The sequence below is a fragment of the Ammospiza caudacuta genome, chromosome 33 (assembly GCF_027887145.1).
Source record: "Ammospiza caudacuta isolate bAmmCau1 chromosome 33, bAmmCau1.pri, whole genome shotgun sequence".
In the NCBI taxonomy this organism is placed as follows: Eukaryota; Metazoa; Chordata; class Aves; order Passeriformes; family Passerellidae; genus Ammospiza; species Ammospiza caudacuta.
Genome location: NC_080625.1, coordinates 1,143,293 through 1,155,973, shown reverse-complemented (window position 1 = coordinate 1,155,973; position 12,681 = coordinate 1,143,293). Strand labels below are relative to the sequence as shown.

General features: G+C 47.1%; 1 protein-coding gene across 2 annotated transcripts in view; it reads right to left on the bottom strand.

Moving 5' to 3' along the window:
* Positions 1-360: 360 nt before the first annotated feature.
* KIFC1 (kinesin family member C1) overlaps positions 361-12,681 on the bottom strand; it is a 40,021-nt gene continuing 27,700 nt past the window's right edge. For both annotated transcript variants that reach the window (XM_058822604.1, XM_058822603.1), the window contains exons 12-15: positions 10,208-10,347; positions 7,890-7,963; positions 1,777-1,852; positions 361-465 (exon numbers count right to left, since the gene is read on the bottom strand). In XM_058822604.1, coding sequence (XP_058678587.1) covers positions 421-465; positions 1,777-1,852; positions 7,890-7,963; positions 10,208-10,347 — 335 coding nt within the window. In that variant the 3' untranslated portion in view covers positions 361-420. The remainder of the gene's footprint in view (positions 466-1,776; positions 1,853-7,889; positions 7,964-10,207; positions 10,348-12,681) is intronic.

Here is a 12,681-nt window from a genome sequence, read left to right as displayed (position 1 = left end):
CGAGCCGGGCGCCGCCATCTTAACGTGAGGCGCGGCCCCAGACCCCGCCCCTTTAACCCCGTTGTTGCCGCGCGGGTTCCCGGGCGGTTCGCGGCGCTCCCGGTGCCGCTCCGGGCACGGGAGCGGCCGCCGCTGCCGCGCCATGGCCGGGAACGCCGGGGAGGCGGAGCCGCGCAGGCGCATGGGCGGAGCACAAGATGGCGGCTTACGGCGGCCGAGAGGAGCCCCGCCCCGCAAAGCGAAGGCGCGGCAAGATGGCGACCGGCAGGTTCCGTACGGGCTCAGCCAATCAGCGCGCGGCGTTCCGCCAGCAGGGCGGCGCCATAGCGGTTAAACACGTGACAGCGGCAGCCAATCAGCTTAGTAGAAATGCGAATCTTTATTGGTTGATGCTTTTAAAAGTGGGAAAGAGGGGTTGCGTCACTTCCGGTTGGCCTGGGCCGTGCCGATCATGCACTCGTTCACCTGGGGGGGAGGGGCGGGATCGGAACGGGGACCGGAAACGCAAAATCCGCCCAAAATCACCCCAAAAACCCCAAAATCACCCCCAAACCGGCCCGGGAACCCCAAAATCACCCCAAAAATCCCCCCCGAAACCACCCCCAGAGACCCCAAACCTCCCAGAGACCCCCAAAATCTCCTGTGGGACCCCCCCCAAAATCCAAAATTGGCCCCAGGACCCCCCAAAATCCCTTTGGGATCCCCCCAAATCCCCCCCAGGACCCCCCAAACCCTCCCAAAAATCCTTTGGGACCCCCCAAATTGACCCCAGGTCCCCCAAAATCCCCCCCAAAATCCCCCCCAGGACCCCCCAAAATCCCCCAGGGACCCCCAAAATCCCCCTTGGATCCCCCAAAAATCCCCAAGGACCCCTGAAAATCTCCTTGGGATCCCCCAAGATCCCCTTTGGGACCCCCCAAATGGAGCCCAGGACCCCCCAAAATTCCCCTCAGGACCCCCCAAAATCCTCCTGGGAGCCCCCAAATCTCCCCAGGGACCCCCAAAAATCCCCAAGGACTCCCCAAAAATGCCCCAAATCCCCCCCAGAGATCCCCAGATCCCCCCAGGACCCCCCAAAATTCCCCCCAGGGACCCCCAAAATCCTCCTGGGACCCCCAGACCCTCCCAGAACCCCCAAAACCTTTCCAGAACCTCCCCAAAAATCCCCCCAGGACCCCCCAAAGCCCCCCAGGACCCCTTTGGGACCCCCCCCAAATCCCCTCAGGACCCCCCAAATCCCCTCAGGACCCCCCAAATCCCCTTTGGGACCCCCCAAACCCCCTTTGGGACCCCTCAAATCCCCTCAGGACCCCCCAAATCCCCTCAGGACCCCCCAAATCCTCTTTGGGACCCCCCAAATCCTCTTTGGGACCCCCCAAATCCCCTCAGGACCCCCCAAATCCCCTTTGGGACCCCCCAAATCCCCTTTGGGACCTCTCAAACCCACCCAGGACCCCCCAAATCCCCTTTGGGACCCCCCTAAATCCCCTCAGGACCCCCCAAATCCTCCCAAATCCTCTTTGGGACCCCCCTATATCCCCTCAGGACCCCCCAAACGCCCTTTGGGACCCCCCCAAATCCCCCAAATCCCCTTTGGGACCCCCCAAATCCCCTCAGGACCCCCCAAATCCCCTTTGGGACCCCCCAAATCCCCTTTGGGACCTCTCAAACCCACCCAGGACCCCCCAAATCCTCTTTGGGACCCCCCTAAATCCCCTCAGGACCCCCCAAATCCCCTCAGGACCCCCCAAACCCCCTTTGGGACCCCCTCCCCACCTTGCTGGCGAAGCGCAGCGAGTTCAGCGACTCCGCAAAGTTCTCCTCCAGGGGGGAGATGGTCACGATCATCAGCCTGGAAATGGGGGCAAAACGGGGTTCAACACCCCAAAAATAACCCCAAAAGAACCCCCAAACCAGCCCCAAAATCTCAAAAAATAAAAAAAATAATCCCCCCAAAAATCCCCTAAAAAAACACCAAAAATCCCCAAAAAATCCCTCAAAAATCCCCCAAAATAACCTCAAAAAACCCGAAAAATTTGCCAAAAATCCCAAAAAAATCCTCCCAAAATAACCCCCAAATTCTCAAAAAAGAACCCCAAAAATCCCCCAGAAACATCCTCCAAAATCCCCCCAAAAATGCCCCAAAAATGACCCCAAATTCTCCTCCTGGGGGTGTCACAATCACCAGCCTGGGAATGGGGAAAATGGGGTGAAACACCCCAAAAGAACCCCAAAACCAGCCCCAAAATCTCAAAAAATAATCCCCCCAAAAATCCCCTAAAAAAACACCAAAAATCCCCAAAAAATCCCTCAAAAATCCCCCCAAAATCCCCTAAAATCTCCCCAAAATAACCTCAAACAACCCCAAAAAGTGCCCAAAAAACCCTCACAAAAATAACCATAAAATCCCTCAAATATCCCCCCAAAATAACCTCAAAAAACCCCAAAATCCCCCCAAAATATCCCCAAAATTCCCCCCAAAATGACCCCAAATTCTCCTGCAGGGGGAGATGGGCACAATCATCAGCCTGGAAATGGGGGCAAAACGGGGTTCAACACCCCAAAAATAACCCCAAAAGAACCCCAAAACCAGCCCCAAAATCTCAAAAAAAATCCCCAAAAATCCCCTAAAAGACCACCAAAAAATCCCTCAAAAATCCCCCAAAAAATCCCCCTAAAATCTCCCCAAAATAACCTCAAACAACCCCAAAAAGTGCCCCAAAAAACCTCACAAAAATAACCATAAAATCCCTCAAATATCCCCCCAAAATAACCTCAAACAACCCCAAAAAGTGCCCAAAAAACCCTCACAAAAATAACCATAAAATCCCTCAAATATCCCCCCAAAATAACCTCAAAAAACCCCAAAATCCCCCAAAATATCCCCAAAAATCCCCCAAAAATGACCCCAAATTCTCCTGCAGGGGGAGATGGTCACAACCATCAGCCTGGAAACAGGGGGGAAATGGAGTTAAATACCCCAAAATAACCCCAAAAGAACCCCAAAAATAACCCCCAAACCAGCCCCAAAATCTCAAAAAATCTGCCCAAAAAATCCCCCAAAAAAACCCAAAAATAACCGCAAATAACCCAAAATATTGGCCAAAAATCCCCCAAAATAACCCCAAAAATAACCTCAAAAAAACACAAAAAAATCCCCAAAAAACCCCTGAAAAATGACCCCAAATTCTCCTCCAGGGGTGTCACAATCACCAGCCTGGGAATGGGGAAAATGGGGTGAAACACCCCAAAAAAACCCTAAAAATGACCCCCAAAACAGCCTCAAAATCTCAAAAAAAAAAAAAAAAAACCAAAATAACCCCAAAATAACCTAAAAAACCACAAAAAATCTGCCAAACATCCTCCCAAAATGACCTCAAAATCCCCCAAAAAACCCAAAAAAAACCCCTCAAATAACCCAAAATCTTGGCCAAAAATCCCCCAAAAACCAACCCCCAAAAAACCCCAAAAATCCCCCAAATAACCCCAAAAATAACCTCAAATAACCCCAAAATACCCAAAAAATCCCCCCAAAATGACCCCAAATTCTCCTGCAGGGGGAGATGGGCACAATCATCAGCCTGGGGATATGGGGGGGAAATGGGGTTAAACACCCCAAAATAACCCCAAAATAACCCCAAAAACAACCCCAAACCAGCCCTAAAATCCCTAAAGAAATCACCAAAAAATCCCCCCAAAATCCCCTAAAAATGATCTCAAAAGAACCCAAAAATATCCCCGAAAATAACGTCAAAAAACCTCCCCAAATCCCCCAAAATAACCTCAAAAACCTCCAAAAATAACCCTAAAATGCCCCCAAATCCTCCAAAAATAACTCCAAAATAACCACAAAAATCCCCAAAAGATCAAAAAAATCCCCCCCCAAAAAGCCCCCAAAAACGCCAAAATGCCCCCCCAAAACCCCAAAATCCCCCAAAAAACCCCAAAATTCCCCCCAAAAAACCCCAAAATCTCCCCAAAACCCCCAAAAGATCAAAAAAATCCCCCCAAAAACCCGAAAATTCTCCCCCCCAAATTCCCCAAAAACCCCAAAAACTCCCCCAAAAACCCCAAAATCCCCCCAAGAACCCCAAAATCCCCCAAAATCTCCCCCCAAAATCTCCCCCCAAAATAACCCCAAAATCTCCCCCAAAACCCCAAAATCTCCCCCAAAAACCCCAAAATCCCCGCAGGAAACGGCGCCAAAGCTCAGCCTGGGCAGAGTTGGGGCCACACCCCAAAAACCCCAAAAATCCCCAAAAGATCAAAAAAATCCCCCCCATAAACCCCAAAATCCCCCCCAAAACCCCAAAATCCCCCCAAAAGCCCCCAAAAACCTCAAAATCCCCCCCCAAAAAACCCCAAAATCTCCCCCCAAAACCCCAAAAGATCAAAAAAATCCCCCCCAAAAACCCGAAAATTCCCCCCCCCCAAATCCCCCAAAAATTTCCCCAAAAACCCCAAAATCCCCCAAAAGATAAAAAAATCCCCCCAAAAACCCCAAAATCCCCAAAAAACCCCAAAAACCCCAAAATCCCCGCAGGAAACGGTGCCAAAGCTCAGCCTGGGCAGAGTTGGGGCCACACCCCAAAAACCCCAAAATCCCCAAATGTCCTAAAAAACCCAAAATCGCCAAATGTCCTAAAAAAACCCAAAATCCCCAAATGTCCTAAAAAACCCAAAATCCCCAAATGTCCCAAAAAAACCCAAAATCCCCAAATGTCCTAAAAAAACCCAAAATCCCCAAATGTCCTAAAAAAACCCAAAATCCCCAAATGTCCTAAAAAACCCAAAATCGCCAAGAAACGGCTCCAACATCGGCCTGGGGAGAGACGGGGTCACCCCAAAAACGGGGATGGAGCCCAAAAATAACCCCAAAAATGGGGGCGGACCCAAAAATGGGGATGGACCCAAAATGGGGATGGACCCCAAAAATGGAGATTGGACCCCAAAAATGGGGGCGGACCCAAAAATGGAGATTGGACCCCAAAAATGGGGATGGACCCCAAAAATGAGCGTGGACCCAAAATGGGGATGGACCCAAAAAATAACCCCAAAAACGGGGATGGACCCAAAATGGAGATTGGACCCCGAAAATGGAGATTGGACCCCAAAAATGGGGGTGGACCCCCAAAATAACCCCAAAAACGGGGATGGACCCCAAAAACGGGGATGGAGCCAAAAAATGGGGTGGACCACAAAAACGGGGATGGACCCAAAATGGGGATGGACCCCAAAAATGGAGATTGGACCCCAAAAATGGAGATGGACCCCAAAAATGGAGATGGACCCCAAAATGGGGATGGACCCAAAAATAACCCCAAAAATGGGGGCGGACCCAAAAATGGAGATTGGACCCCAAAAATGGAGATGGACCCCAAAATGGGGATGGACCCAAAAATAACCCCAAAAATGGGGGCGGACCCAAAAATGGAGATTGGACCCCAAAAATGGGGGTGGACCCCAAAAGTAACCCCAAAAACGGGGATGGAGCCAAAAAATGGGGTGGACCCCAAAAATGGAGATTGGACCCCAAAATGGGGATGGACCCCAAAAATGGGGATGGATCCAAAAATGGGGATGGAGCCCAAAAATAACCCCAAAAATGGAGATTGGACCCCAAAAATGGGGATGGACCCAAAATGGGGGTAGACCCCAAAAACGGAGATTGGACCCCAAATGGGGATGGACCCAAAAAATAACCTCAAAAATGGGGATGAACCCCAAAAATGGGGATGGACCCAAAATGGGGGTGGAGCCCAAAAACGGGGATGGACCCCAAAAATGGGGGTGGACCCCAAAAGTAACCCCAGAAACCAAGCCGAGGGGGGATGGGCTGCGATTTCTGGGCTTTCTTGGGGTTTTTATTGGGATTCTGGGGTTTTATGGGGTTTGGGATGGGTTTGGGATGGGTTTGGGATGGGTTTTATGGGGTTTTTATTGGGGTTTTTATTGGGATTCTGGGGTTTATGGGGTTTGGGAATTTGGGATGGGTTTGGGATGGGTTTTATGGGGTTTTTCTGGATTTTTTGGGGTTTTATTGGAATTCTGGGGTTTTATGGGGTTTGGGAATTTGGATGGATTTGGGATGGGTTTTATGGGGTTTTTATCAGGTTTTTATTGGGATTTTTATTGGAATTCTGGGGTTTTATGGGGTTTGAGAATTTGGATGGATTTGGGATGGGTTTAGGATGGGTTTTATGGGGTTTTTATTGGGATTATGGGTTTGGGAATTTGGATGGATTTGGGGTGGATTTGGGATGGCTTTTCATGGGGTTTATTGGGGTTTTATTGGAATTCTGGGATTTTACGGGGTTTGGGAATTGGGATGGATTTGGGATGGGTTTTATGGGGTTTTTATGGGGTTTTTATTGGGATTATGGTGTTTTGGGAATTTGGATGGATTTAGGATGGATTTATGGGGTTTTTATTGGGATTTTAATTGGAATTCTGGGGTTTTCTGGGATTTTGGGAATCTGGAAGGATTTGGGATGGATTTGGGACGGATTTATGGGGTTTTTACTGGGATTTTTATTGGAATTCTGGGGTTTTATGGCATTTTGGGAATTGAGCTGGATTTGGGGTGGATTTAGGATGGGTTTTATGGGATTTTTATTGGGATTCTGGGGTTTTGGGAATTTGGATGGATTTTATGGGATTTTTATGGGATTTTAATTGGAATTCTGGGTTTTTATGGGGTTTGGGAATTTGGGATGGATTTGGGATGGGTTTTATGGGGTTTTTATGGGGTTTTTTTTGGGATCTTTATTGGAATTCTGGGGTTTTATGGGGTTTGGGAATTTGGATGGATTTGGGGTGGATTTAGGATGGATTTTATGGGGTTTTTTTATTTTATTTTTTGGGGGTTTTTATTGGAATTATGGGGTTTTATGGGGTTTGGGAATTTGGATGGATTTAGGATGGATTTATGGGGTTTTCATTGGGATTTTTATTGGAATTCTGGGATTTTATGGGATTTTGGGAATTTGGGATGGATTTGGGATGGATTTGGGATGAGTTTTATGGGGTTTTTCTGGATTTTTTGGGGGTTTTTATTGGGATTCTGGGCTTTTATGGGGTTTGGAAATTTGGATGGATTTAGGATGGGTTTTATGGGGTTTCTATGGGGTTTTTATGGGGTTTTTATTGGAATTCTGGGGTTTTATGGGGTTTGGGAATTTGGGATGGATTTAGGATGGATTTTTTGGGGTTTTTCTGGATTTTTTGGGGTTTTTCTGGGGTGTTTCTCACTCACACTTTGCTGTGCCCCCCAGGATATTTTGGGGTGTTTTGGGGTATTTTTTGGAATATTTTGGGATATTTTGGGGATATTTTGGGGTGTATTTGGGGATATTTTGGGGTGTTTTTTGGGGATATTTTGGGGATATGTTTGGGGTGTTTTTGGTGTATTTTGGGGTGTTTTGGGGGTATTTTTTGGGGATATTTTGGGGATATTTTGGGTGTTTTTTAGGGATATTTTGGGGTGTTTTTGGGGTATTTTTTGGGGATATTTTGGGGTGTTTTTTGGGCATTTTTTGGGGATATTTTGGGGTATTTTTGGGGATATGTTTGGGGTGTTTTTGGGGTATTTTTGGGTATTTTTTGGGGATACTTTGGGGTGTTTTTGGGGTATTTTTGGGGATATGTTTGGGGTGTTTTTGGGGTATTTTTGGGGATATTTTGGGGATATGTTTGGGGTGTTTTTGGGGTATTTTTGGGGATATGTTTGGGGTGTTTTTGGGGTATTTTTGGGGATATGTTTGGGGTGTTTTTGGGGTATTTTTGGGGATATTTTGGGGATATGTTTGGGGTGTTTTTGGGGTATTTTTGGGGATATTTTGGGGATATTTTGGGGATATGTTTGGGGTGTTTTGGGGCTCCTCACTCACACTTTGGCGTGCCCCCCCAGGCAGTTCTGCAGCAGGAAGGTCAGTTTGCTGTTCCGGTACGGGATGTGCGACTCCTGCGGCATTTTGGGAATTTTGGGAATTCTGGGGGGTCCCAACCCCCAAATCCTCCCCAGATCCCAAACCTTGGGCTCCCCAATCCCATTTTCCTGATTGATCCCATTTCACCCATCCCAGTCCCCATTTCCCTTTTTTATCTCATTTTCCCCAATTCCCATTTTCCCTTTTTTATCCATTTTTTAATCCCATTTTCCCCAATTCCCATTTTCCCTTTTTTATCCATTTTTAATCCCATTTTCCCACCCCAACTCCATTTTTCCATCTCCCACCCCAATTCCCATTTTCCCATCCCCATCCCATTTCCCCACCCCAATCCCACATTTTCCTGCTTGATCCCATTTCCCATCTCCAACCCCATTTCACCCATCCCAGTCCCCATTTCCCTTTTTGATCCCATTTCCCCACCCCAATTCCCATTTTCCCATTTTTAATCCCATTTTACCCATCCCAGTCCCCATTTCCCTTTTTTATCCCATTTCCCCACCCCAATTCCCATTTCCCACTTCCCCATTTTCCTTTTTGATCCCATTTTTCCTCATCCCAATTCCCATTTTCCTGGTTTTTACCCCACTTTTCCCAATTCCCATTTTCCCATTTTTATCCCATTTCCCACCCCAATCCCCATTTCCCATCCTGGTTTTCCCCATTTTCCCTCTCCCATCCCATTTTCCCACCCCAATTCCCATTTTTCCTGTTTTTATCCCATTTTTCCCACCCCAATTCCCATTTCCCATCCTGGTTTTCCCCATTTTCCCACCCCAATTCCCAATTTTCCATCCCATTTTTCCCACTCCAGCTCCCATTTTCCAGTTTTCCATCTCATTTTTCCCACTTCCCCATTTCCCATTTTTATCCCATTTTCCCACCCCAATTCCCATTTTCCATCCCATTTTTAATCCCATTTTACCCATCCCAGTCCCCATTTCCCTTTTTGATCCCATTTTTCCCAAATCCCATTTTCCATCCCATTTTTCCCACCCCAATTCTCATTTTTCTCTTTTTCCCATTTCCCCCCCCTCCCATCCCAATTCCCAATTCCCAATTTCCCATTCCCAAACCCCACAATGACCCCACAATTAATCCCTTAATCCCATCAATAATTCAGGAAATCCCAAATTTCCCATTTTCCACCCCAAACCTTGCAGAGGGCGCTGATGCTGGAGCTGATGGATTCTCCATTTCCCCCTTCCCAAACCCCACAAATCCCAAAAAATCCCCTAAATAATCCCCTAAACCCCATAAAAACCCCTCAATAACCCCATCAATATTTTTGGAAATCCCAAATTTGGGGTTTTTCGCCCCAAACCTTGCAGAGGGTGCTGAGGCTGCAGCTGATGGATTCTCCATTTCCTCTTCCCAGACCCCACAAATCCCAAAAAAATCCCATCAATAATCCCACAAATAAGCCCCCAAACCCCTCAATAACCCCACAAAAACCCCACAAAAACCCCACAAAAACCCATAAATAATTCAGGAAATCCCAAAATTCCCATTTTTCACCCCAAACCTTGCAGAGGGCGCTGATGCCCAGTCTGGGGCACTCAGGCTGCAGCTGATGCATTCCCCATTCCCAGTTCCTGTTTCCCCATTCCCAGTTCTGATTTCCCCGTTCCCAAACCCCACAATAACCCCACAATGACCCCATAAATGACCCCAAAATCCCAAATTTGGGGTTTTTCACCCCAAACCTCGTTGCAGAGGGCGGTGATGACCAGCCCAGGGCGCTCAGGCTGGAGCTGATGCATTCTCCATTCCCTGTTCCCATTCCCATTTCCCCGTTCCCAAACCCCACAATGACCCCATAAATCCCACAGTGACCCCATAAATAATTCAGGAAATGCCAAAATTCCCATTTTTCACCCAAACCTTGTTGCAGAGGGCGCTGATGACCATCCCCAGGGCGCTCAGGCTGCAGCTGATGCATTCCCCACTCCCCACTCCCTGTTCCCATTCCCATTTCCCCATTCCCAAACCCCACAAACCCCACAATAACCCCATAAATCCCACAGTGACCCCATAAATGACCCCAAAATCCCAAATCTGGGTTTTTACACCCCAAACCTCGTTGCAGAGGGCGCTGATGACCATCCCCAGGGCGCTCAGGCTGCAGCTGATGCATTCCCCAGTTCCCGTTCCCATTCCCATTTCCCCGTTCCCAAACCCCACCATGACCCCATAAATCCCACAGTGACCCCATAAATGACCCCAAAATCCCAAATCTGGGTTTTTTCACCCCAAACCTTGTTGCAGAGGGCGCTGATGACCATCCCCAGGGCGCTCAGGCTGGAGTTGATGCTCTGCGTCTCCCTGAGCCGGTTCCCCACCGAGCCCGACTTCTCCAGACGCTCGGAACCAGCCAGGTCCACCAGGGTCAGCGAGGCTGCGGGGACGGGAATGAGGGGGATAACGGGGGAATAATGGGGATAATGGGGAAAATAATGAGGATAATGGGGATAATGGGGATAATGGGGAAAATAATGGGGATAATGGGGATAATGGGGATAATGGGGGAATAATGGGGGAATAATGGGGATAATGGGGATAATGGGGAAAATAATGGGGATAATGGGGAAAATAATGGGAATAATGGGGGAATAATGGGGATAATGGGGAAAATAATGGGAATAATGGGGGAATAATGGGGATAATGGGGATAATGGGGAAAATAATGGGGATAATGGGGAAAATGGGGGAATAATGGGCATAATGGGGAAAAAAATGGGGATAATGGGGATAATGGGGAAAATAATGGGGAAAATAATGGGGATAATGGGGATAATGGGGATAATGGGGGAATAATGGGGATAATGGGGATAATGGGGATAATGGGGATAATGGGGAAAATAATGGGGATAATGGGGGAATAATGGGTGAATAATGGGGATAATGGGGATAATGGGGAAAATAATGGGGAAAATAATGGGGATAATGGGGATAATGGGGATAATGGGGAAAATAATGGGGATAATGGGGAAAATGGGGATAATGGGGAATAATGGGGATAATGGGGAAAATAATGGGGATAATGGGGATAATGGGGGATTAATGGGGATAATGGGGAAAATAATGAGGATAATGGGGATAATGGGGATAATGGGGAAAATAATGGGGAAAATAATGGGGATAATGGGGAAAATAATGGGGAAAATAATGGGGATAATGGGGATAATGGGGGAATAATGGGGGAATAATGGGGATAATGGGGAAAATAATGGGAATAATGGGGGAATAATGGGGATAATGGGGATAATGGGGATAATGGGGAAAATGGGGGAATAATGGGCATAATGGGGAAAAAAATGGGGATAATGGGGATAATGGGGAAAATAATGGGGAAAATAATGGGGATAATGGGGATAATGGGGATAATGGGGATAATGGGGAAAATAATGGGGATAATGGGGGAATAATGGGGAAAATAATGGGGATAATGGGGAAAATGGGGAAAATAATGGGGAAAATAATGGGGATAATGGGGATAATGGGGAAAATAATGGGGATAATGGGGATAATGGGGATAATGGGGAATAATGGGGGAATAATGGGGGAATAATGGGGATAATGGGGATAATGGGGATAATGGGGAATAATGGGGATAATGGGGGATAATGGGGATAATGGGGATAATGGGGAATAATGGGGAATAATGGGGGATAATGGGGAATAATGGGGAAAATAATGGGGAAATAATGGGGGAATAATGGGGATAATGGGGATAATGGGGATAATGGGGAAAATGGGGGAATAATGGGGAAAATGGGGAAAAAAATGGGGATAATGGGGATAATGGGGAAAATAATGGGGAAAATAATGGGGATAATGGGGAAAATGGGGATAATGGGGATAATGGGGATAATGGGGAAAATAATGGGGATAATGGGGGAATAATGGGGAAAATAATGGGGATAATGGGGAAAATGGGGATAATGGGGATAATGGGGAAAATAATGGGGATAATGGGGGAATAATGGGGATAATGGGGAATAATGGGGAAAATAATGGGGATAATGGGGAAAATGGGGAAAATAATGGGGAAAATAATGGGGATAATGGGGATAATGGGGGAATAATGGGGATAATGGGGATAATGGGGAAAATAATGGGGATAATGGGGATAATGGGGATAATGGGGAATAATGGGGGAATAATGGGGGAATAATGGGGATAATGGGGATAATGGGGAATAATGGGGATAATGGGGGATAATGGGGATAATGGGGATAATGGGGAATAATGGGGGATAATGGGGAATAATGGGGAAAATAATGGGGAAATAATGGGGAAATAATGGAGAAATAATGGGGAATAATGGGGGATAATGGGGAAAAATGGGGAAAATAATGGGGAAATAATGGGGAAATAAGGGGGAAATAATGGGGGAATAATGGGGAAATATTGGGGGATAATGGGGGATAATGGGGGATAATGGGGAAATAATGGGGAAATAAGGGGGAAATAATGGGGAATAATGGGGGAAATAATGGGGAAATTGGGGAAAACAATGGGGGAAAAATGGGGAAATAATAGGGAAATTGGGGAAATAATGGGGAAATAATGGGGGAATAATGGGGGAATAATGGGGAAATAATGGGGAAATAATGGGGAAATAATGGGGAAATATACCAGGGAATAATGGGGGAAAATGGGCAAAAATGGGAAAATGTGAAAAATGGGAATCTGGGGGGGTGGGATGGAGGGAAATGGGATCAGAGGT